This window comes from Podarcis filfolensis (genome assembly GCF_964270895.1).
Source record: "Podarcis filfolensis genome assembly, chromosome: 3".
NCBI classification, from domain to species: Eukaryota; Metazoa; Chordata; class Lepidosauria; order Squamata; family Lacertidae; genus Podarcis; species Podarcis filfolensis.
In genome coordinates, this window is record NC_139606.1 from 50,513,007 (window position 1) to 50,539,566 (window position 26,560).

The following is a 26,560-nucleotide window of genomic DNA, read 5'->3' on the forward strand; positions in this document are numbered from 1 at the left end:
ACGGCAGCCCTTGAAGCCGGCCGCTCAATTGCGAGCCCAGGGCCCCGCCGCCCTCGTGGCATCCAGATGCTTTTTTTTAGGTGAGCGCGCCGAAAGAACTGGAGATGGATCCTCGTCCTCTCTAGGCAGTTGGTCGCATGGCGTCTTGCTGGGCTGTAGAGTTTTAACGCTTCCGTCCTTTCGCAACATAATCATTGGATTGTTGCCAAATATCACAGGATTATCGATGTACGCTGAAAGAATGGGGGAAATACCTTTGTTTAGAAGAAAACTAAACGTATCTCCTAACAACGCTTATAGTTCAGGCTAAATGCATTGCAATCTAGAATTTGTTTTATTTTTGTCTTGAATACTAAAAAAAAGCTTGTTTTTATCCATGCCACAGATTTTAAGGTGACACAAACTGTGGCTGATAAAAGGAAGATTTATACAACTTTTAACCTTCATACAAATTTTAGCAAAACTACTGTAGAAGTTTACTGCTAAAGGTGCCCTCTGATTTACCTTTAATGCAGTATCAAAGACACATTCCTGCTTAAGGCAGGTGCATACATAAAATGTAAGCAATTCCTGTAAGTATTTATATGCTTCATTCATTTGACTAAAGATATGAGGAAGTTTGTGAATGTTTGCATTATAAGTCTTAATGTCATAATTATGCTAATGTGAATCGTTATATGTAACTTAAAAATGATGATTATGTTACCAAATTCTATGGTTCAGTGAACAATTCAATTTCAGGGTTTGTTAAAATTTCTTTCAACATGTAAATGTTTAGTAATGAATTATATGTCTTGAAAGAAACATTTAGTCTAACTTTTTCCTTTTCTTGTTCTTCTTTTTCAGTCCAAAACATCCTCTGCAGAGTCTTATAAGGAAGAAAACAAAAAGAAGCCAGTTTTGGGAAAGTTTGGAAATTTTTTTACTACAGGGAGAAGAAAAAATCCCAAAAACACATTAGAAGCTTCTTTAAGGCCAAGTGTTAAAAGTGCAAGCTCGGGTTCGCCTCACAAGGGTATCGCTCCACTGGCATCGATAGATATTGAAGACTTTAAAGATCTGTCTAAAAGTGAGGAATCTCTTATTGACCAGGTTTGCAGTCAGGATCAGGAAAGGATACGAAATACTGTTAAAGACACAGAAGAATATCTCTCCAAAAGGGATCTGACACGATTGTATAATGATATTGTTTCAGAATGGAACACTAAAGGAATTAATTCTGACAGTGAATTGTCATCTGATTGGCGCAGCAGTACTGAGACAATAAAAAATACATTATTTGATAGCAATCTTACACTTCAGACACTGGAAGCAGAGAATGATCTAGTCACTGACACAAAAAATACTACAACTCCAGATTTCTTTAGAAGTTTAACTAATATATCCAGTGAGGACCTAGAACATAACATATTAAACCACAAGGAATTAGTGGATGTTCATTCATGTTCAGAATCAGAATATGCACCATCAGAGGAGCCATCTATTTTGGAGTCCAGTGAACGTGCCCACACTTCTAGAGTGTTGACATTGGATATTTTTCTTCGTAGAGCTGAACAACCATATTCCAATGAACCAGTGACTGTTGTATTAGACGACTGTAGTAACACAATGGATAAAAAATCTGCAGTAAGGAGATCTGGAAAGAGGAGAAAATCTCAGTCTTCCAGTGATATGCCAAATGGGGACAGAAATGTAACTGAGAATACTGCAAAAGAAGAACCTGTTTTTGATGGTATTGCTTCAGATTTGGTTTCAGAAAAAATAACCACCCCTGAAAGAAAAGCTAAGACTTCTCAACAGATGAATTCTCCCACAACTAACCATGACACAAGGACTGGAAGTAATCACAAGGGACTTACTAAGACAGAGTTAGAGAAAAACAAGCAGCAGACCCCTACTTCATCCCCATACAGGAGGAAATCCTTAAAAAAGAATCAACCTGACACAAGTCCTCTTTCACCCACAGGCTTGAAGAGTCATGGGAAAGATTCATCCACCAAACGACAGATTGAAGGTGCAACAGATAGTAATCCAATATCAAAATGTACTTCAGCAGAGAAGCTGTCTTCTGGTGAAAGCACTGTAGAGACTCCTAAAATTTCTTCTATAGGCATCACAGACAATAGCACCGTGTCACATTCTGAAAGAAGAACAGAGTCTAAGGCACCAGATATTGTCAACAATTCTGATGGCAGTGCTTTGCTGCGCACTGACAAGCAAAGAAATGGCGAGTTGGGAACTACAAATGGAAAGCAAACTACCTCTGGTTTGGATGGTGCAAAAGAGAGAAATCCATGCTTTGATGTTTCCAGAACTGTCACAACAAAAGTTAGTCTGTAAGTAGTTTCATATTTTAAATTACATTGCTTGTTGCAATAAGATGTTCATTAAATCCCTTGATAAACATGTATTATAATTGCTAAATCTGTATCCTAATTGCATGGATTCCATGTCAGTATAATATTTTGACTACCTCACAGGAACTCCAATATGTTATACCACTGCAAAAGTCCACTTAGTATTTATGTGACTGAAGTTGGTATAGAATATTTTCTTCTTGTTAGCTTCTATTATGAAGCTGTGTATTGCCACCCTTTGTCTCACTCATTGTTATAATTTTTCCCAAGTAAGGAAAAGTTTAAGTCTTGCTATGGAATATAATTTTTTAAAAAAATTAAATAGCATTCATTGTCTATGTGTCCTCAATAATATTTTCTTTGGAGAAGACTTCCATTGTGCTTATTGTAGTAAGTATCTGGCTAAGGGCCAAATAAATGTTACCTAGGGTTCCATATAAATTTCTCCCAGTGGTTGTTTTTTGTTTCATTAAGAAATGAAAACGACCTCTAGACTAGAGGCTACTGTCAGAAGTAGAGGAAGACCAAGTGAGGAAGAGCCACATGACTGCTGCTATTTGCCTTCTCATAATTACCTCCCTCAAGCTGCCTTTTCTTCCATCCAATGCAGTGGGGGGGGGGGGACGGTCCAAGCGAAAGCAGCTTGAGGATGATTGCCAGAGGAAATAAACAGCTGTTGGGGTGGGGAGGGGATCCTCCCCCAGCCCTTCAGTCTTTTGAGTCTATGGGTATTCCTGTGGATGATGATGACTAAGAGAGGAACTGCAATGTTGGGGGAAGGTTACAGAGTATTTAACTGTAGCATGCAGTTTGGACCTTATACTGAGTAACGCTAATGGCCTTTGTAACCATCTTGTCTGGCAGAGGTTTTCTAGTTTCAGACTGTCCTCGTACTGCTATTGAAGGTCTTTTAGCTAGGGTTGGACTGAGTATCGCTGTTATGTTGAGCATGGCTGTAGAGTTCCTAAGCTATAGTTGATAAATCAGTGCCTTTTAAAGAACAGGAACAAATTTGTCTCTAGCTCAGTGGCTGTGATTTTTTTCTTGGTTTACTTGCTTGAGTCATTTAGAAGGATCTGTGCTGTGGAATCATAGGCCCAGACAGCATTTGAAATCAACTGGTCGGCAGTCGCTTTTTGCGAGTAAAAGAGGTTTGGTTTTTACTTTTGCTAGAATGAAACTGCAGCCACGTCTCTTACAGGCTGCTTTTCTGCTTGATTGCTATTTTGGTTTAAAAAAACTTGTCTTTTGCACACAGCATTTATTCCATTTTCAGCTAAATCGCCCATCTTGTCTTCATTTGCTTTGTAATTGTGTAAAAAAAATGTCCCTAGACATACTGTTGTGGCAACTGAAAACTAGGTTTAAGGCACCATTTGGCTCCCAGCTTTTATATCTCAAACACTGGGCCCAGTTCATAGACGTGCAGGGCATACCCATGTGTTAAGGTGTTTATGGCAAGTGGCTCCCTCTGCAGTTATGGCAGGTTTAATTATTCCAAAAAGAAACACAAAGTATGGGGGGGGCAATTCATTGCCTCTTAGAGCTGTGTCCAACTGTATTTCAAGAGGCCACCCTGCAGCACTTTTAGGAACAGGAATTGGATCTTAGTTTTATATATGTTGCTCTTACCTCTTCTTTGTGCCATAATCACTAAAATAAGTGACTTAGGGGCTTGATGTGTAGTGCTGTGGGGCAAAGTATTATTTTTAAAGAAGACTGAAATATGTGGCCTTCAGCACTTATTTAAAGGCGTGAGTGCACTTTTACAGCTGTGTCAAGAAATGTGAGACTTGCCACACCTTGAATTATCTTAATGAGAAAACCTGGTAACATAATTGCGTGTATTATAACACAGCATTGCACCCTCATCATTAAACAATCATTTGAAACAAAATTTTGGAATCAAAAGTTATATTTCATTTAGATCCCATCTACTAAAGACACTGAGGAGTAGAATATATTGTGCAATTTGATCCTGGGGTGGGGATAGTTGAATATCCTTTGTACTTTTCTTCACCTGTGCACTGATAAAGCTTATATTGGACATTGAATCAGGTTTTTTAAATAGTTTTTGAATGAACTTGTCACTCATTAATTTATGTGATTTGGACTGATTTATATAATCTTTGGGTCTGATTGTCTAAATACCGGGTGGGGGAACGGGGACTCTTCAATTTTTTAAGGGTGCTGAATAGTTAAACAAGAACTTGAGCTTTTCTCCCACCATAGGGTAATAACAGTTTCTCAATCACTTGATATGATGCCTGTAAGGAACTGAGTCATTAACCACTCCTGATTCCTGAGGCTTTTAAAATACCTGTTGAACCCTCTAACATCTTGCAGCACAATCCTATAAAAATATGCTCAGAAATAAATCCCACGGAATTCAGTGAGACTTACTTTGAATTTTTAGCTTTGATTTTACATGCATCTTATTTGTAAATGCAACAGAAAAGATACAGCTTTAAGGTAATAAAGCAGTGAAAGTCTTAGTTGAGACCTAAGCTGCCAAACATTTATAATTATGGGTGGGAATAAAACTATGTTCTCAAGAAGATGACACATTCACCATGTTACTCATTTAAGTAGTTTTTTTGTGTAAGTTGTAATATAACAGCATGTTATACAGAAACTTAGAAAGCAGAGCATCTGTGTCTATTCAGAAATGAAAATTCAGTTGCTCTGCCTTTACATTGTATACTGTTATTAATTGATTTTCATATATTATCTGACTATGATAGGTTGGTTCACAGTGATGCTTTGTGAGCCACTGCTTGTCTGTTTACACAGAATTAAGTTCACTGACAATATCATAAAATGTGGGGTGGATTACACTAGTGTTAAGTAGAGCTGCTTGAACAATTGTTCATTAATGGCTCTGCATCATAGAGTGAAGTATTGAACAGAGAGCCACAGAGATACCCTAGACCAATTCCTTTTCTTGTTTTTATAAATGACTTGGATCGGAGTGTGAAGGGGATGCTTATCTGATCTGCAGATGATCCAAAATTGGGAGGAATATCTAACACCGTATAATATATCAAAATCGTAGAATTGTAGAGTTGGATAGTTTTTAAATAGCTGGGACATTGGCTAAAACCAACTAAAGTAAATTCAACAGAAAAGTCTTGTGTGTAGGTATAAAATACAAAAATAAAAGGATGAGAGAGGCAGACATAACAGTTTTCAAATGTCTAAAGGAGTGTCATGCAGAAGATAGAACAGACTTATTATCTCTTTCTCTGGAGGGCAACAGAGGTGGAAATTTCAGTGGAGAATATTTTGGGTAAATATGAGGAGAAACATCCTACCAAAAAGAGCTGTAAGTTTTGTTTGACAGTGAAACATACATCTCAGACGGTGGTGTTCTTTTCTTTGCTGAAGCTATTTAAACAGAAGCTTAATGGCTATTTATTAGGGAGATGAAGTTGCATTATGCACTGCAGATTCTGCACTGAGCAGCAATATTGGACATGATGACCTCCAAGGTCCCATCCCTGCCAACTCTGTAATTTCATTTTATGTGTGTTTAGGGCTGAAACCTTAATTTAATATATTGAGCTTCAATCCTAAATACAATTTATCCAAACTAAGATTCATAATACAGTGGTTCTTTCTTCTGGGTAAATATGCAATAGGATTGTTCTGTAAAGCCAAAATTGTATGCATGCTTACCTAGATTTAAGCCTTGAACACAGTGGGACAAACATCTAAGTAAATATGCACAGAAATACAGATTTGCTTGGGTGGAAGTACTTGCAGTTGTACATATACATTAAAATCAAAACCACTAATATCTGAGGAAGCATTGGGCTGCAAGACTATAGCCTTTCTTTGAATAAATTTAATTGAAATAAACAGAATATACTTGCAGATAAATATGCTTAGCAGTAGGGTGTTAGTGTCATTTTCCATGATATTCAAATTAATAATTCACTAGCACCTTCCCTTGATTTACATTGCTTTTCCTGTCCTGACACATCTGTTAGCATAGTTTCCAGTGGAGACTATGACTTATAACTGTAGGCGTTGTATTATGGGAACTATAAATCATTTATAAGTAGATGTTGTTTTCCCTTGTTTCATTTTAATAGAATGGATCATAGCTTCAACATCTGTCAAGGGTATGGGTCAGTCTTTTAGGAAGATACAGATCTTTTTCTTAACCATTTGAGTTTGCATTCTCATCAAGTCTTCAAAAGAGAAACAGAAACATACACTACAATTATCCAACTAGACTATAACTCAAATATTTACTTCAGCTTTTACATTTTTTTTAATGAAAGTATGATGGCCCTCTTCAGGCAGTCTTCTTCAGTGTTAAGTTTACAAGTACAGTGGTACCTCAGGTTAAGTACTTAATTCGTTCCGGAGGTCCGTACTTAACCTGAAACTGTTCTTAACCTGAAGCACCACTTTAGCTAATGGGGCCTCCTGCTGCCGCCGCGCCACCGGAGCCTGATTTCTGTTCTTATCCTGAAGCAAAGTTCTTAACCTGAAGCACTATTTCTGGGTTCGCTAACCCAGTGTGTAACCTGAAGCGTATGTAACCTGAAGCGTATGTAACCCGAGGTACCACTGTACATGGGGAGTCATGGGGACACTAGCCCCTTGCATTCCACCCAGAAGCATGTAGACAGCTGAACTTAATTTTTCAGAATCAGTGCTGTATGCAGTAGCAGTTGGTTTGTTGGCATGGGTGGTGTGGCATTGCTTGGACTTCCCAACACCAAACATTGTTACTGGTTACTATGACAGGAGAGGAGCTTGAAACAGTACAGATGCAGCAGCAGAGCCAACCCAACACTCCCACTGCTGCCCCCACACTAGGCTCCCCTCCCCCTTACACCTGTCCTTCTTGGTAACTGGCAGCAATGTTCAATGTTGGAAAGCCAGGTAAGCAGGATTGCTCTGCTGACTGCTACCGAGTACATGATTCCAGCTAATTCTGTCCATTAACAGTCAAATTTTCAGCACAATACTCAGCACAAACTGTAGCCTCTTCAAGGGAAGATCCACATAGAGCACATTTATCCAGTCAGGAAGTTACCAAAGCATGCATCACTGTGGTCAGGCCATCTTCATCCAGGAATGGCCATCGTTGATGAACCAGCTGGAACTGAGCAAAAGTACTCCACACAACTGAAACCATCTGGGCCTCAAATTACAATGCCGAATCAAAGAGTTCCCCCAAATTATGCAAGTTTCTTTAGGGAGAGTAAAACCCATCTGGAACAGGCTAGGTTAGAAATATTCACCATTCCATTACTGTTTTTATATTGCAAACCGCCCTGTGATCTTTGGATGAAGGACAGGATAGATATTGAATAAATAATAATAATACTGCCTCCACTCCATTCCTGCCTTCAAGCAATAGTCCGGCATCTTAGATCCTCCCATTCTATTGGCTCAGTCTTCATGAGCACATATGAACATTTTTCTTGCTAAACAGGTAAAGTCAGTGTCTGCATGTGTCTACAGGACTGTGAACTGTTGATGCTAAAAAGATGGCATAATACATCACAGCAGCAATCAACTTTTAATTACATATGAAAGTATGTTAATGGAGTGCATCCATGGTGTATGTTTGAGTAAATAGGAAGTGTGAATAGTGTTTGTGTGTGAGAGAGAGAATTGCAAGTGATTTGCAGTCTATAATTTCTGAAAGAAATAAAGTGAGCTCTTGTGAGAGTAAATAATGCTTATAAATCTTTCTGATATGTTGTTGTTGTTGTTGCTGTTTGTTGAATTTATATACCACCCTATGCCTAGGGGGTCTCAGGATGGTTCACATGATAAAATAGATTGTAAGAAACACTTTAAGTTAACTTGCAACTTAACAAAGGTAAAAGGAAATAATTGTATTAATGTATCTTCAATAAACCCACATTCTAAGGAATGATATGTTTTCTGTTAGGTTTTCGGTAAGGCTATTCTTAAAAAACCCCACACAACCCACTGTCATAATAATATATATTTTTATTTCAGTTCAAGGAAACTAACTCTAAATATGTTTTCTTAGGACTGCAGACTTTACGCAGCATTATAAAATTCATTTGCCTTTTTTATGCCGAGTTAGACCAGTGGTTTTCAACCAGTGTGCCTTGGCACCCTGGAGTGCCTTGAATGATGGTCAGGGGTGCCACGGGCAACACTGGACTCTGTCCCTCTTTCCTTCCATCCTTCCTTGGATGCCTTCTCATTTCTCTGCCTCCCAAAGGCTTCCACAGCTGTTTGCTGCAGCAGCCCTGCCTATGAGCTCCCCAGATGAATGGTGCGTCTGGGGCTGGCCAGGGAGTGCTGTTTGCCAGAAACTGAGACAGCCTCGGAGTAAGCAAGCAAGCCAGTGAGGGAGCCCAGCCAGCCAGTCCACCAGCCCTTACTGTTGGGAATGGACAGACAAGTGGGAGGCCAGGCAGGCAGGCAGGCGCTGAACTGGCCTTTCTTGTGCTTGCTGTGTGCTGAAGGGGAGTCTTTCCACCATGCAGGCCCAGCAGTGCTGGCCTCACATTCACCTTTGGTCAGTCTCGGTTGTTCCACTGAGGCTGGGGGCATCTTCTTCCCAGGCCCCTGGGGGGCAATGTGAGGAGGCACATCTCTCTGGGGCAGTGAAGCTGAGAGATCAGGGGCAGCAGCATCAGCGGATGCCTGGAGGACTCCCAAGGAGAGGGGAGAGGAAAGGAAGCTGAGGGACCACTCCACAAGGGAAAGTGTTCAAAAAAGGATGAGAGGCTGTCATCTTCAGGCAAGGGGTGACATAACTGGGCTCCTGAGCCCCACAGGGGTGCCACAGAAAGAATGTAGTTGGTCAAGGGAGCTGTGGACTCAAAGATGTTGAAAACCTCTGAGTTAGACCTATAAGGATGTTTCTTTAGCAGAAATTTTGCTAGAATGTTGTGGGTTCAATTCAGATTTTCCCTGAGTGAAAAATCATTCCACTGATTGAAGGGGTGTGTGTCAATTTTCACCTCCACAAAATCTGCTTCTGAGAGTTGGGAGCCCCTCTAGATCAGTGTGTGTGTGTGTGTGTGTGTGTGTGTGTGTGTGTGTATGCAAAAGAAGGGGGAATTGGCAGATTGGAGTGTGTTCCATGAATGGAAGGAGGCCTTCTGGCAGCAGTTTGACAAGTCTGGAACCACCCATGCATATTTAATTAGTACATAAGAAGAACTGTGCTGGATCAGACAAAGGCCTGTTTATTTCAACACTCTGTCCTCAGAGTGGTCAACTAGATGTCCATGTGAAGTCCACAAGCAGAACCTGAGTGCATTTGCACTTAGAGAATAATAACTATACTCATATAACACTTTCCTGGGAGTAAGTCTCATGGAAGTCAATGAGACATACAGCACAAACTTATACATATTTACAGGGGGGCACTCCTAGTGCCATCACTATCTATTTTAGGCACCAGGTAAAAACATTTTTCTTTCGCCAGCCCTTCAATGCGTAATTCTGAATATTTTTAGTTGAGTGGGGTTGGGTTGGATTTGCTCTTTTATGCATATTATTGTATTTTAGGTTACTTTTACTCTGGTTTTTAATGGTTATGTCACTCTGAATTTATATTTTTTGGAAAAAGTGACTAAATGTAATAGTAATAATGATAATTAATAGCAGTAAGTCCCCTTATATTGAATGTGGCTTACTCCCTAGCAGGTGTATTTAGAATTGCAGCCTTATTTTAAAGAGGCATGCATATAGGATTGTGCTAGAAATAAAATACATCTTTAAAGTATTGTTGACAAGGACTGTAAAGTAATTGTTGTATTATTTTGTTTTTACAGTCCAGCTAAACCAAAGAATGTAGAATTAAACCTTAAGGCATCCAGAACTCTAGAAGATGTGCAAACTGAGCAAGATTCTATGGACAAAGCTGTTAAAATTAACTTCAGTATTGCCAATAAAATATCCATGTTTGAAAGCAAACAAACTAATCAGAACCAATCTGCTGAGATCTCTTCTTTAAAAAAAGGTTCTGTATCAAATACATTTGTTGGCAGAGCAAAGCTGAAATTTGGGAAACAGCACCCTGAAAGTGAGCAGACCAAAAGAATAACAAATAAGCCAAACAATCGACAGAAAGCATTGCAAAATGGTGCAAAGGTGAAGGATGTATCTTCAGATATAAAAATCAAGTCTGAAGAAGGGACTCAATCAAATATTATAACTAATGAAGAAACTGGAAATGCTGGTGAATCTCAGTTTAGTCAGAATGGAAAAGTAGATGATAACCATGCAAGTGTTTTTATTTCTAAAAAAGTTGATACAGAATTAGCCAACGATAATTGTTTGCCTAAAACGCCATCTATACTACAAACTGAAGAAATTGAAACAATCCAAAATGATAACAGGAATACAAATGTCAGATCCATATCTCCTGAAAGTGGAGAGGAACTTTTCTTGAAAACAAACATGCATTCTCTAAGTAAAGAAGACCAGTGTCTCCTGCAGCCTGACCCAGTGCCCCCCAAAGTAGAACACAACATGACTTCTCAGACTGAAAATGAAGACACAAAGATGACAAATACGTTTTTGGAAAACAAACAGATATTCGAGCAGAATTTCAGTGGACAACCTGATTCAAACAGTGATTGTAATGTCCCTAAAGCTGGCAATGAGGATACCATTTGTGATTCCCCAGACATGACGAAGTTTACTGAAACTATTAAAAATCTAGACAGCTCTATTTGTGTACCTCAAAAAAAGAAAAAACCCAAAGTTCCAAAATCTCCAGCACCTCCCTTTGCTATGCCTCCAATTCATGAGGACAATTTAGAGAAAATATTTGACCCCAATATATTTACAGTTGGTTTAGGAATCAAAAGAGACAAACCACGAGATTTAGCCCCATCCCTGCAGCTGAAATTGCATAGTCTAGAAACAGAGGCTAGAGTCAGACCCAAACGTGCCTCAGCTGAGAACAGCCTTCTTCTCCAATCTCTGAAATTATCCAACAGACCAGACCTTGCACTTACCCAGGAAGTAAGTGGGAAAGAAAGCAAGGATGGTACCGATGGCGACATTAAGAGATCTCGACTTGAAAAGAGTGCCATATTCTCAAGCCTTCTATTACCTTCAACTAAAGAAAATGTGTTTACTCCATCTGTAACATCTATAAACACTATCACAACAACCTTTGCATCTCAGAAGAGTGCTAATTGCCCAGGAATCCCTCCTCTAATATTTGATGTGGCTCAGAAATCTGAGGTAATAGGACAAACATCATATAACTATATATAAACTCATATGCTATGTATGTTGTGTTATACCTTAGCAGTAAACAACCACTGTTATTTTTTATTGTGCTGTTCAGTCTCTTTCAGATTTCAAAAATCCACAATTTATGGAGAAATATTTGCAAACTGAGGATCCAAAAAAAGAGAGAATTTTGCAGATGGCAAACTTTGGAAACCCTGACACCAGTTTTTCAAGCTGGTTGAAACCTGGACAGTATGAACCAAATAGCTTCTTACCAGACATTGAGGTGTGTTTAATGTTGTTTGTTTTAGAAGTCTGTCTGCATGCTTTGTGCAACTAGAAAGTCAAATTGATTTTTGCTTTGCTTTCTTTTGTTTGATATTGGTTTGATTTATATACATACCTACATATATTTTGTTGTTAGAACAAAGAATAGCTTGAATTGGAAATGACTATTTTCCAGGAAAAAGATTATCTTTTCAATAAAGTGAGATTTCATTAGCATGCTGCATTTCTCTAACCAAATGGTCAAAATGAATCTGGAATGAGAAGATCATGGCTGCATCTAGGCACTACTGATTGCCCAATTTAGCATAAAGGCAGGAAACAGTAGAAGAAAAAATATACAATCATACTGCAGTATGTCAGTTGTTGTTTGGATTCTGCTGCTGACCCCACCAGTCCTCACATCTACAGATTGTTCAGCAGTCAGTTGTGCTGAACCAGCATATGTGATGGTTGAAAAGCCTTCTAGAATCACTGTAAGAATGCCTTCAGTCTGCAGCTGTTAAGAATGGTCATTTAAGATAGGTTTAAGATTTACTAGACAAAAATGAAATGTAATAGTAATAGATTCAGCAATCATTTGACAAACCGACTCATCAAAACAATTTTAGACTGTGTTCCCACATCCCATTTAACTTGCGCGCATTCAGCTTTACATGCATGGCAAAAAATTAAACAAAATGAAAAGGAACAGTGTTCTGGGGAAAAAGACACTGGCGACCACACCTGCCATTGAACACAACATGATTTTGACTTTAGGCCAATGTAACCCCCATGTAAGTTGCAGGCTTACTGTATGTTCCTTTAGAAATTCTATTCTGAATAATAAAAGGCATATTGGGAATCTATGGATTCATATATATTGCAGGTCACGTGTGTGTGGAGCGGGGCACATGGTTGCACAGATACAATTTCTGGTGCCCCCCTCCCCCGAAATTAGTCTTCAAAACCATTCTGTTGTTGGGGTGAGCCTGGTTGCCGTATGTGTGTCGTCCCATGATAGTTTTTTTGGTTTGCAACTGTGCTCATGGTGCAAAAAAATTGGTGGCCCCTGCTGTATATCATGAGACGCAGGAAATTGTTATGCTTTTGAAATATACTTCTGACATACATTTTTCATAGACCAAGTTTTATGTAAAATTAACAGTGCAAGAATGGAATAGGCGCAACAATATTGACTGAAAACTCCTAGAAAGCAACCATCTTGATAATTTACAAAACAAATCAGACTTGATTCAAAAAGTTTCTTCCTACCAGCTATAAAGATATATAGCTTCTTCAGAATAATCGGCTGTACCACATGGTGCATTGGGTGGTATGAGCTATTTGCAGGGCTGGGCTACAGTAATAAAATGCATACTCATGCCTTTATTGGCTAAAGGTGTAGTTCAACAGGCACTCCTTCCATACAAAGCCCCTGTTCGTTTTAGTGTGCTGTAAAATGACAGTGATTTGTGGTTGCAACTTCAGCATGTTCTGCATAATATATCTATGCAAACCTAAGGGGCAGCTTTAAGTGGCTTAATGGTTTGCATGGGCGACTTGAATGTGTCAGTAAGATTTGAAAGCATGCCAAGCACTTGCAGGCCATATAGCCTTAACCTGACCCCATTTTCATAATAGTAAACTGTTGTAATGGATGTATTTTTTGAAGCTAAATACACTAAATGTATTTCAGCATTTCCCAAGATTAGGTAAGATATATCTCTTTTACAAATTAATTTCTTATTGTTTGTTCCCTCTGCTTTAACAGGCATTTTCAGGAAACAACCAAAATAAAATTAATCCTAGACCTGGAAAGGTGAGGTGATCCCCATCCCATTGATTACTGTTTTCCTTTATTTTTCCTTGTTGGATTAAAAAAACCTGAAGTTTTCCCCCCTATAAATACAGATCGTTTTCTGCAGTAAATCAGACCCTTTGGAAAATGCTATTGAAGTTTTTCATGATATGGTGGACTGCACCGCTTGGGTACTGTCGCCTGTAATTCTAGTTAAAGTCGTCAGAGGATGGTAAGAATAAAATGTTCGCCCTACAGCTAGTTCTAAATTCAGTCTGCACGTTCCCATTCTGCTTTAACATATTTTATTCACTCCTTGACTGTATGCTTCTAAACTCAGTTTGGTCTCATGCCTTTTTGCTTAGTCTAGCTTGAGTAAACTAGTTTTCACTAGTTTATTCTCATGTGTGTTGAGACATGTTTTGAACTGTTCCAGCGTTTCTGACTCTTGATCTGATGCATGTAGAGGCTTATTGTTAAATTTGCTCATGTGTTCCTATTTTCCTCCTTTGATGTTCTAAAAAGCTTTTCCTGTGACCTTAAGTAACTTCTAATTTTATACTACGTTGCCTTAATTCTCTTGAAAGATTACTGCTTTTTGGCTTTGAAAAGACCAACAGGAAAGCTAGATTACTGTTAGGGATCTTTTAAAAACACTTGCTGAAGCTTTGATTAAAAACATCAAACAAATTTACATTGCTGGATTATCAAGTGATAAACTGTTTCACTTGGCAGAATTCCTGCAGCTTCCAGTGTGCTGCTGAAACCAAAGGCATAAAGAATGAAACTGATAAAGTTTAGGGATTTCATGGGGTCATCAGAGTTTGCTAGTCAAAGCAAAAGAGGTTGGTTTCAGTGCAGGAACGCATGTCTGTAACTATCTAGTTGTCGTTTAATACTAGTCTTTTACGAAACGGCAAACAAATACCACGCTCTATGCAATAAAAGAAACATAGTTCTTTGCACCCATTAGCTATATCTACAATTGTTTTAAAAAATACATTTATTATATGCCTTTTTTTTTTACAATGTGCCCAAGCAGATATATAACAAGATGGAAATGTCAAAATAAAAATATTATTTTTCAGTTTAGCTGTCTAAAAAGCTTGTATTTTATTTATTTGTTGTGATTTGGTTTGTGGAGAGTTGTGGCATAGAGCTTGGGACTCAACACCCTAGTATTAATCAATTAGTTTGATAGTCCAGCACTGTTTAGTTACTTGCTTTGTTCCATTGTGGTAGGCTGCTTCATCTGCTTTGTTCAGCCATTTTGTTTGATTCATCCGGTGCGAAACTTGTAAAACCAGAATTAATTTTATGTTGTTCAGATTTCCAACTTAAATTGATGTTAATTGCAAATTGTTGGTATGTCTTAGTCATCTTAATACAGTTACATGGCACATACTTTCCCCTATCCTACATGCAGAGGCTTCACACATACCGTTATCCACCTGTCCATTCTTTCCAGAGTCCCAGCATACAACATTCTCGTGCTTTTTATGGGATTACCATGCATGCTTAGATGTTTGGAGAAAAGCAGGCTATTGGATAGCTGTATGGGAGAGCCTAACATTAAAGATGAATCAATGTCTTCTTTTCTCATGCCTTTTAAAGTTCCTGCCTTTCTTCTTCATCCTCCTCCTTGACTTGTAATTCTTTCCAGCTCCTTACTTTCTTTCACCTCCTCAATGTTTCCTGTCTTTGACTTTCTTTATTAGCTGTTCAGCTTTTGAAATAACTTCGAGTCTTGACTCTACTGTTTTGACCTGCCATTTGGATTTGGCTGAAGCTCTGTACTTTCAACACCTGATATCTGGTTTGGTCTGACTTCTAGCTCTATGCTAAATTATCTTTGGACCTCTGTTTCCTGGTTTCCCACTTGGCTATTTTCTTGATGTCCATTCTGACTTTGATCTTTTGAGGTAGACACCACCCTCTCCAAAGTTTTGACAACATCTCTCCACTTAGCAACAGGTGCTCCAGGTGAAGTATGTTTATACTCTTATTATTGGAAATACTGGGTTATATATCTCTGTCTTCTTTCTTCTGATCTTCTCACTCATCTTGCTCACAGGAAAGTAGATGGCTTGTTACAACAGACCATTATTTCACCATTGTTGCCCTAGTATTTGAAGACATTGCTCTTTCCCTATGATTATTTCTTTCATTGCATCTTAATCATCTTTCTGTGTTGCAATAACATTCTTGATTATAAGTAAGACATTGCTATTTATTGCATCTAATTTTCTGCTATATAGTTGTATAGTTAAACCTCTACTTGATAACATTATATACTAGCATTTCTCGGTATGGCCAACCCATTACAGTGGTACCTCGGGTTACATACGTTTCAGGTTACATATGCTTCAGGTTACAGACTCCGCTAACCCAGAAATATTACCTCGGGTTAAGAACTTTGTATTGATGAGAACAGAATTCGTGCTCCGGCAGCGCAGCGGCAGCAGGAGGCCCCATTTGCTAAACGGTGCTTCAAGTTAAGAACAGTTTCAGTTTAAGAACAGACCTCCAGAATGAATTAAGTACTTAACCCGAGGTACCACTGTACTTGTATTTGTCACCTCTAAATGCTCTACTATGAGTACCCCAGTTTATATTGACCTTAAACCATTCTCTTTACAGTTTTTGTTAATGTGAGAGTAATGGTAAACTAAATGCTTTAACTCAAAATAAATTTGTAAATAAACTAATTTGCATGAAAGAAAACGAATGATTCAATGTTTGTTTTGGTGTTTTAATTTATAGTTGGATTCTATATGAGAAGCCAAACTTTGAAGGGCCCTCTATTCCTCTGGAGGAAGGAGAAATTGAATTTTCAAACCTTTGGGGTGAAGAACCACTTGATAACAAAGATGAATGCAAATGCCCTGAGCCTGCAGTGATTGGTTCAATGAGGCATGTAGTAAAGGCAAGTATGGATATGAGTAGACTATAGATTATGGCTTAAACTTTGTAGACTATGGGTGATTTGTCTGACATGGTAGACCAAACTATGGCTTACCAAGTCTGTACAAATATGTGGGCTCCGGGAGAGGAGAGGAGCTTGCAGCCACTTTACTCCTTCCTGGTTCTTTTGGGTGGTGCCAATTGCATAGGCCCATTCCAAGCAGTCAGGATGCCTCTATGATTGGCCCCTCCCAGTTTCAACATGGCAGCAGTATAGATTAGCAACTTGCTACAAGGGTGCTCTCCTGTAAATGCTAAAGGGGCACCACAAGTATGTTTTGTCTTTCCCTTTGCTGCACAGAATAGACTCAGTCCTAATTTTATAATTTATCATTCTGTCTTCATAATTTTGCCAGGATTATAGCATTTGCCGAATTGACCTGTTTACAGAACCAGACGGGCTGGGTCTTGTAAATTCATACTTTGATGACACGGAAGAAACTCGATTTGGTTCTGCACAGAAAACGTGTTCTATCCAAGTGCATCGGGGCATGTAAGTATATAGATATGCATCCTTAAAAAAAGGTACTAGTTTATAGTAGATATCAAATGCCCAGATTTGGAAATGATACATTTATGCATGAGGTTATACATATTTTTTTTTGTTCTGTTGTGTAGTGAGTGATGATCATATAAGGCAGTGGTTTTCAACCAGTGTGCCATAGCACTTGAGGTGCCTTGAATGAGTCAGGGGTGCTGTGGGCAACACTGGCCTCTGTCCCTCTTTCCTTCCCTCCCTCCTCTGATGCCCTCTTGCACCTCTGCCTTCCAGAGGCTTGCACAGCCGTTTGTTGCAGCAGCCCTGGCTACAAGCTCCCTAATTGAATGGTGCCTCTGGGCCTGGCCAGGGGGTGCTTCCCAGGCCCCTGTGGGGCAGTGTGAGGAGGAACCTCTCTTTGGGATGGGGGTGGGGCAGCTCAGGGACCAGGGCTGGTGGCAGCGGCTGCCCGGAGAACTCCCAAGGAGGTGAGGAGAGGAGAGGAGGCTGACAGAACACTTCCCAAAGGAGGGCATTTGAAAAAGGGTGAGAGGCTACTAGCTCTGCAGGCAAGGGGTGATATAACTGGGCTCCTGAGCCCCACAAGGGTGCCACAGAAAGAATGTAGTTGGTCAAGGGACTCGTGGACTCAAAAAGGTTGGAAACCTCTGATAAAAGGTATGATTCACTGATAAACGTTTAGTGAAGCAAATATAATATAAAAATTAATATAAAAATACTTAACATATCTACATATTTATACCCTTGTCATCTTGTAATGCATCATTAGTTCTACCTGAGAGCAGGAAGACATTCAATTAAACCAGGGATTCTGGGCTGCAACAAATATGACTCTTTTAAATTATTTTTACTCATTTTTGTTGAATAATGGAAAAGATTGCTGTCTGTTAAGTGCATTGGTGATTCAAAATAAATTATTAGTACATATCCCAGGATTGTATTAAATCGTTAAACTGAGATATTGGTGCTGACTAAATGCCAATGATGAAACTGCCAAGGTACTTTTCAGAATGGGTGAGAATGATACAAAAGTCATACTAAAAAAGGGGGGGGATTAAATGAAAGTATTTCAATTGAGAATCAGTATCTGTTATAGTTTGATTATTTACCCCCACCCTACCATGTCACATTCTGGTAGACTGTAATAGTGCACCTTGGGAGTTGGTTTGTAAGTGTCATACAACTGTGTAAGTGGCTTTATCTTGATAATTAATTGAGTCACCAGTACTGATTTCATTAAGTGTTGTATCATAGCGTCATTATAAACACTGAGAATGAATCACAAGCATTGTCAACTGTAGTGGCATACACTGTTATACATCTGTCAACATGTCTGAATTAGAAGTATGTATTAAGAAAAATAAGTACACTACAGTCATTTTAGGAGATTATTTATGAGCTTTGAAGTCAATGCTGTCTTTCAGTAATGATGATTAATTGCTGCAGAATGCAAATGATGGTGAACAGAAGTTAAAAGTTGGCTATGTATATATGTATATGCCACAGTGAATACCTGAAATTTAGTGAATGCTTATAACCACTATATATTTATCCTTCAGAGTTATATTTTACCCTGATCAGTAATACAAAAAATATTTTATTTTACTGTTTATTCTACCCTATTGTCTTAACAGTGGTTTAAAAGGGGCTCTTTGTCATCTCCCTTCTGGGAAATAGCTAGGATGAGGTGTCTTTAGCTTTAATAATGTAATAGCATCATGTTTTATCGCAGCATTGTCTGGACCTTTTTTCCCTTGTCGTTTTCAATTTGTAGATGGCTACTTTATGAAGAACCTGGTTTCCAGGGAATCCCTTTAATGCTGGAACCTGGAGAATATCCTAATCTATCCTTTTGGGATAAGAAAGAAGCATATGTTAGGTCCATGAGGCCCTTGAAAATGGTAAGATAATGATATGAAGACTACAGGGATGGTAGAACAGCTGTAACTTTATAGTGTCCCATAAAAGGGCTTCTTCCATTGGAGGAAAGAAACCTTTGTTACATTTTTGCATACTTCAGAGTGTAAGAGGCGGCCTGCTGCATCAGGCCAATGGCCCATCTAGCCCAGCATTTTGTGGTCATAATGGCCAACTAGATGCCTATAGGAAGCCTGTGAGCAAGGCAGGCTGCTTCCATCTTGAACTGTTTCTAGTAATTCAAATCTTTTAATAGCTGCCTCGTATTTAATGGTTTTTTGTTGTTGTTTTTAAATCTAATTTGGCTGAATTTAAAAGGAGCATTTTTATTTTTATTCCAACAGATGGCACATTTAACTTTCAGACTTTAGAAAGTGAATAATATCTGTTGAATCATGCTTTTAACTTCTTTAACAAAATTAAAATTCAATGACATTTCAATTACCTTTCTTCCCTGCCCCTTCAATATTTGCAGGGTGGACGCAAAGTTGAATTTCCTGAAAGCCCAAAGGTAAAAATATTGTAATACGAATTTCCTATATAATAAAGTGTAATGATAAAAGTGTATCCCTTGAGCTATATACAGTTGTACCTTGTTTTGCGACCGGGATCCATTCTGGAGCCCCAGACTCTGGACGAAAAGGACGCACAACAAAGTGCCACTCTGCACACACAAGCAGAGCAGTTTGCGCTTCTGCGCATGCATGATTTAGCGCTTCTGTGCATGCGTGAGCGGCAAACCTGGAAGTAACCCGTTCTGGTACTTCCGGGTTTGCTGCGGACGTTCGACAAAATGGACGCTCGACGAGGCCGACTCAAAACAAGGTAACACTGTATACTAATGTTGTTGTACTCTCTTTCTGGTGTAAGTTAACAAGCTTACTGCTTTATCAATCATTCTCCCCTTAAAAAAGCTTTCTGGATTCAGTCATGTTTAGAGTACATTTATTAAAATCAATGGGACTTAAGTCACAAGTAACTTTGGTCAGATTGATTTCAGTTGGTTTTCTCTCTTGTACACATGACTTGGCAGGCCAATCCAACTCCTTACAGTTGTTGCCAGGATGCTGTGGAGCAATGAAGCCTCCGCCACATCCTGGTCACTCATGTCAATAGTGGAAGGTGGCGGTGGTGGTCAGGCACCAGGCCTGATCCCAGTGCCAGTTCTAGGCTGGACCCAATGTTGCCATCTATGAGACTGGCTCAGATTCCAGCAGATCCCAATCCTCTCAGCTCTGCCTCCTCCCATCTGAAGGAAACCTGTGAGCATTCTACTGCATATTTGGCAGCCAGCATGCACAAGTCAAATGACACTTCTGCTCAGTACAAACCCCCACAGCCCAGCATAAGGGGGTTTGTGTTGCATCCTAAGTCTGGATCTGACTGCTGCGTAAAGGCAAGTAATGGGGTTATCAGTTGAATCTCTTGGGGAAGGGGATTCACCTGAGCCTAGGAGTGGGCCATGAGAAACTTCTATCTTATGTGGCAATGGTATTGATTTTTTTTTAAGCCCCAATTTAAATAATGTATAAAGAATACTAAGGCTGAAATCCTACTTACTTGGAGGTAAGCCTTGTTGTATTCAGTAAGGTTAACTTCTGAATAGGCAATGATTAGGATTGTGATGTTAGATAATACATGTGAAAGCATATTGAGGTCTTGGAAAAGGCACAATATTAAATATTCTTTACCATCTCCCTCCTTTTGCTAAAGGTCATTATTTATGAAAAGCCATTCTTTGAAGGAAAGCATGTAGAGCTTGATTCAGAATTAGTAGCTCTTGCTGTTGAAGGAAGTGAAAAAGAAGAATCAGCAGAGCTGGAAACAGGAACACTCACATCAATAGGATCCATAAAAGTGAAGGGAGGAATGTAAGTATTGCCTGGAGCAGGTGACTTTTCAGCAGGCAGCTACTATAGTGTAGAGACTGTATTGTGTAACAAGAAGTTGACTCGACTGTCCATGTCCACAGCATATACCTCCTATGAAGGATCATAATGAATGAGTCTAGGGTCCTGCAGCATGTATGCACAATGAGACAGACAGACAGAGGAAGGAGGGTTGTGGTTCTATTACATTACAGGAAACACAATGGTCACTTCATATATGATACCTGCTAATTTCCAGAGTGTATGAAGCAGCCATAATACTTGTGTGATATGCATGTTTGTGATAAGATGTTCCTTTGTCCCCATTAATTTACTCTTGAAAAGTGTTGAAACATTAGCTAGCAAACCTTCTTAATGCTGTGTTGATACTGTGATGTATAATGCAATCCTTCTGAGATCAGTAGGTAAGGATTGCAGCATATGCAAATATAAATGCCACATGATGCTTAATTTTAGAGATGTTGCTTGACTTCTGGAAGATGTATCTGACTTTAGTTTGTTTCGGCTGTAACAGCATACCTGCTTATCCTGGGAGTAAGCCCCCTTAACACAAAATGGCTTATTTCTGGCATGTATAAGATTGCACTGTTGGTCCACATAGTTCTTTCCCACCTTCTTTTGTTAAAATGTGAGGTATTAAATCGGATTAAATGTGGCTAAATTGGTCATGTGTTTAAAGATCTCCCACTGAAATTGTGGGTCCTGTCCCTTATTTCATTTGCAGTTTTTATAACAATTTATTTTAATTATCATTTTTGCTGTTAATGCAATAAGATCACATGTTTTGTACATACATTATTTTGTTTACACGTTATACTACTACTTTTTCAAAAATTTTGTTTACCCTTTTTAGTTGGGTTGCTTATGAGAAGCCAGAGTTTGCAGGGCATCAGTATTTGCTGGAAGAAGGAGAATACCAGGAATGGATGGACTGGGGTGGTTATGATGAGCAGGTGCAGTCGCTCAGGCCTGTTCTAGGGGTAAGTTTAAAAATGATGAAAACAAGTGTAGTCTTAGGAAAACACGTAATAATGTTTGTGGTTCGCTCTGTTTTGCTTCATTCCACTGTCTTTGTTTGCATGGGGGGTGGGAATTGAGAGTGGGAAGACATTTTGCCCTTCTCATAAAATTCCATTCAGTCCCCCCCCCCCATGCTCCCCCATATCCAGTATGTGGGGTGGGTGGGTGGGTGTGAAAGAGGGAAGGAAACAGAAACCTGGTGGATCACAAACAGCAGGCCTAATTTGGACATGCATCCAAATATGGAATGTATAGGCATGCATACAAAGGAGATGTTGGTTTGAATGTGTTTTTGAGTATGTATTCCATTGAAAGAACTGCTTCTTGACTAGACTGTATAGTAGACAGAAGCTTTCCTGGGGCTGCTGCCTGATAATGTGCAAGTTTGGGCAAACATTGTCAGCCTGCCCAGTGCCAGGAAACAGCTATATAGCTACAGCAGCAGATGCCAGAGAAAGGAGGAAGACAGGGTGGATCAGAGAAGAGGGAGGAGTGCCAGGGATTTCAACCTCTCTTGTTTTCTCTGGAGGAGGAGAAAAGTAGGCAGGCACCCATCCTGGTGGCTAAGGGGAGGAACAAGAGCAAGTCAGCCTCTAATCTGAAGGCCAGGAAGGAATCTGGGAAAGAGCAGCATGGTTATTTGTGGCCTTGCTTGGCCCAGCTTGACCAGTACAGAGGGCTTTCATTTGGACTTCCTTTATTTCTGTTCTCACATTAAAGCTGGCCTGTATTCATCAACATAACTCTGAACACAGGACAACAGTTCCAGCCTAGTGTTGTCTGTTGTTAAATGGAACCAGCAGGTTGAAGACAGAAGCAGTGCAGTGCTTACAAGAAACTGCATCAGTGCTTTGATACACACTTCAGTGTATAGCCATATTTAAAGTGCTTTAAAGTTTAAGCTGGCATCTGCCCTTGCAATTTAAAGATGTGGAGCACCAATTCTGCAAGGCCACTTCTTTCCCCTGTCACCGCATATTGTTTTAACTATGCAAGGCATCTTTTCTCCTTCCAATTTAAATAAATCTTTTGAGTTTTGGAGTGGACTTCAGAGGAAGTATGTCTTTTACAGTGTAGGGCAGGGGTGGGAAACCTTAATGCACCCAACATCTGCACCCAAAACACCTGCTTAGAGTTATAGTCTTCTATCACAGAGACTGTATTTCTTTTGCCTTGATGGCTTTCTGTTGTTTTCTTTCTTTCCACAGAGTTTTATGCAACCTCACATGATAATGTATGCTGAAAAGGACTTTGGGACTAAAGGTTCCAATATAAGCGTTTCAGGAATTGTTTCCCATTTAAAGGATACTGGCTACGGACTAAGGACTCAATCCATAAATGTGTTAAGTGGAGTGTAAGTCAGATGTGTAGCTTCATTTTCATTTTAAATTGTTAATTTGCTGTAAAGAGATAAGTACAAGGAAAAGAGGCCTGAATCAGTAACTTGGTATTACTTCTTTGTTGTCTTTGTATGTGTTTCCTGTTGTTATAGCTGTTATAGCGTTGTGTTGCAGAAAGGATAATCTGTACTGTTCCTACCATGCAGATTAGTCTTCTAGATTAGGTGTATGAAATGAGAGCAACATAGCAATCTTCATCCAGCACCTATGGTCGTGTGTCTGTTGCTCCTAATTGAGTAATTGAGTACTACTAAACAGATATTTTCATCAGAACATGCATTGAGAGTGTACTAGTTCAAGACAGCCTTGGCAAGCCATGGTTTATGAAGTTGAGGGTGTGTGACACCCATCCTTTCACATACCAACTTTGGTGCAGGGATCCTGGTTTGTATTGAGCAACAGTTCAACAGTTACTTACTATGTCTATACCATGGAACTCGTTTAATGTCAGTTAACAAAGCAGGATAATAATCCAATTTTAGAAGAGAGGGCACGAGTGAACTGTCATGATGCACATTCCTGAGGGATAAATAATTGAATCCAGCTAGCCTTCCTTGAAGGAACAGAGGAATTTGAGTTCCTTTCTTCCATTACATTTTTATCTTTGGCTGCCATATAGTTCTGGGAGTTATGTCTCAAGTAAGATCTGGTATTTTTTCACAGTTTATGGCTTCTTTGCGCAACATGTTTTTTCCTGCTTCCCACAGCAGTTTTTATGAATATATATACAGGATTCCTTTGGGTGTACCAACCAGGGAAGTTGCATATCAGCACTAACAGGAAGGCAAAACCTAGTTCTGCATCTTCCTTTTCTGGAATAATTGGCTGGAACATGGGTAGCACCAATCACTCAACTCATTTTCATGGGGATCCCATAGAGAATGAGTAAACAAACATAATTTGTGTGGATTTTCAGACCTGAACATTTGCAGCATAGCCTTAGTGTTTGCAGCACTAGAAGCCTGATACATTTATTTGTCCAAGAGACTGGCCAAGCCTGCTTTATTTTCAAAATTTCTATTGCATGTGATGTTCAAGTATAAACATGCCCCATTTCAGTTTGATCTTCATGGTTAACATACTGTTCATCCCTCCGTCACTTTGACTAAGCAGTTTACAGAGCATGTTGGGTGTGTGCTTAAGGCATATGCCTCAAATGATTAATCAACAGTGTGTTGATGGATCTGTTAAACATGAGTCAGAATAAAAGGAAATGGTAAACTTTTAAAATGTGACACTTCAATGGGCAAAACATACAGTGCTTTCATGCTAGGCATGCTTCATATGCCTGGTATAATTTTACTGAAATGCAACTTTGCTTTACTAGAGTTTATTATCCATGTCTTGAACTAAGAAACCTAAAATCTTGCTTCTTCGGACAGAAACGAACTATGAATAGTGAATAATAATAAAAAATCCTTCCAGTAGCACCTTAGAGACCAACAGGAAAAAGACCAATTGCAGTCGTCAGTCGTACAGTCGTCAACAGGTTTACCACACCTATCAGCCAATCACCCATTCCCACCAACCTTCTGAGTAATACCTCTCCCCACCTTCTCACTATATATAAGGGTCTGGTGACTTCTGTTTCAGTGTATCTGAAGAAGTGTGCATGCACACGAAAGCTCATACCAATAACAAACCTTGCTCGCTCACATTACTAGCCCACTGTGAAATTAGACAATGGTACATATATCTCTTAAGTTGTTAGCAAACTATATTTATTCATTAAAAGGTAAAGGTACCCCTGCCCGTACGGGCCAGTCTTGCCAGACTCTAGGGTTGTGCGCTCATCTCACTCTAGAGGCCGGGAGCCAGCGCTGTCTGCAGACACTTCCGGGTCACGTGGCCAGCGTGACAAGCTGCATCTGGCGAGCCAGCGCAGCACACGGAACACTGTTTACCTTCCTGCTGGTAAGCGGTCCCTATTTATCTACTTGCACCCGGAGGTGCTTTCGAACTGCTAGGTTGGCAGGTGCTGGGACCGAACGACGGGAGCGCACCCCGCCGCGGGGATTCGAACCGCCGACCATGCGATCGGCAAGTCCTAGGCGCTGAGGTTTTACCCACAGCGCCACCCGCGTCCCCCTATTTATTCATTGGGCTATGCTAAATAAAACTACCTGAACTGGACTTAAGAAAATTGCCTTACTTTCAGAGTAATGATGTCATGCTTTACCATTTTTACCTTTCCCCATCATAATGATTTAATTGTTTTTTAAAAATACAATGCATCAATTAATTAGAGCATAAATCATGATTTTTTTCCCCCACAGGTGGGTGGCGTATGAAAATCCTGACTTTACAGGAGAGCAGTATATCCTTGATAAAGGACTATACCCCAACTATGGTACATGGGGAGCTAAAAGTTGTAAGATCTCTTCAGTTCAACCCATAATTTTGGTAAGGTTTGTTTATTTGTTCTGCTGGGTTTTATTTTATTTCCTACCAAGCTAGCTTGCTCCGTATTTCATTAATCAATATTCTTTCTGTATAATGTATATTTCTGGCGTCATATTTGTCTCTTTTTCCCTCCATTTATTATAGGACAACATGAGTGATCATACGGGGAAATTTAAGGTAAATCTTCCAAGCTTTTACATAGCAAATATAGCAAGCTGAATTGAGATAACATAAAAAAAGACGAGTAGAGAGGCTGTAGGCAGAGAGATTCACAAAGTGGAATCAGTACCCTGGGAGGAGGCAGACTGAGTCCTTGTCAAGTTTTGCCAGATGCTTGAGAGAAAATGTGTCTCTAATGCAAATGTCCTGGTCCTTTTAATGCAAGAACAAATGTATTTGCAGATGATGCTCAGGGTTTCCTAAAATACTCAGGCTTTTTTGCGAAAGGACTTTTCGGTCTTCCCAGGGTGCTTCTCTACATGGTATCATGCAGACCTGGCCAACACATGGAAGGATAATATTGGTTTTGGCAATGGGGAAGAGCCCACAAATTTTGGTTAGCCTTAGCTACTGGCCAAAATGTGCAGTCACCATCAGCCCTGCTCATTCCGACTCTTGAGAGGGATCTTGCCTGATGTTGGCTGAGTTCCAAGGCACTTGGAAGCATGGGAGCGCTCTGCTTCAGAAGCTCAATGTGACTATAGGAGTGAGTTCCCACCTTTGTCTGAAGTACCAAGCTCAGGAATGGGATCTCATCAAGATTGAAAAATCTCACTGCTTTCAAGTTGAACCAACATTCAGTCTGTTCAAGCTCTAGCCTGTTTTTCATTCTTCACTGTGAC

General features: G+C 39.6%; 2 protein-coding genes across 6 annotated transcripts in view; one reads left to right on the top strand and one right to left on the bottom strand.

Annotated features, from left to right (window-relative positions):
• CRYBG1 (crystallin beta-gamma domain containing 1) overlaps window positions 1-26,560 on the top strand; it is an 89,090-nt gene that overhangs the window by 47,461 nt on the left and 15,069 nt on the right. For all 4 annotated transcript variants that reach the window (XR_014546833.1, XM_083608267.1, XM_083608268.1 and 1 more), the window contains 14 exons: window positions 847-2,336; window positions 10,148-11,570; window positions 11,677-11,847; window positions 13,600-13,647; window positions 13,740-13,858; window positions 16,390-16,552; window positions 16,947-17,083; window positions 18,864-18,990; window positions 19,482-19,517; window positions 20,720-20,877; window positions 21,749-21,875; window positions 23,124-23,269; window positions 25,592-25,718; window positions 25,863-25,895. Coding sequence is in view for 3 of the 4 variants with exons in the window: in XM_083608267.1 (XP_083464393.1) it covers window positions 847-2,336; window positions 10,148-11,570; window positions 11,677-11,847; window positions 13,600-13,647; window positions 13,740-13,858; window positions 16,390-16,552; window positions 16,947-17,083; window positions 18,864-18,990; window positions 19,482-19,517; window positions 20,720-20,877; window positions 21,749-21,875; window positions 23,124-23,269; window positions 25,592-25,718; window positions 25,863-25,895 (4,305 nt within the window). In the remaining variant the exon portion in view is untranslated. The remainder of the gene's footprint in view (window positions 1-846; window positions 2,337-10,147; window positions 11,571-11,676; window positions 11,848-13,599; window positions 13,648-13,739; window positions 13,859-16,389; window positions 16,553-16,946; window positions 17,084-18,863; window positions 18,991-19,481; window positions 19,518-20,719; window positions 20,878-21,748; window positions 21,876-23,123; window positions 23,270-25,591; window positions 25,719-25,862; window positions 25,896-26,560) is intronic.
• Window positions 206-26,560, bottom strand: part of RTN4IP1 (reticulon 4 interacting protein 1) — a 56,951-nt gene continuing 30,596 nt past the window's right edge. Inside the window, exons 11-12 of one of the 2 annotated variants that reach the window (XM_083608393.1) lie at window positions 12,197-12,345; window positions 206-233 (exon numbers count right to left, since the gene is read on the bottom strand). In XM_083608393.1, coding sequence (XP_083464519.1) covers window positions 221-233; window positions 12,197-12,345 — 162 coding nt within the window. In that variant the 3' untranslated portion in view covers window positions 206-220. Of the gene's footprint in view, window positions 234-11,881; window positions 12,346-26,560 lie in introns of those variants that run through there. The other variant, XM_083608391.1, reaches the window with a different exon arrangement.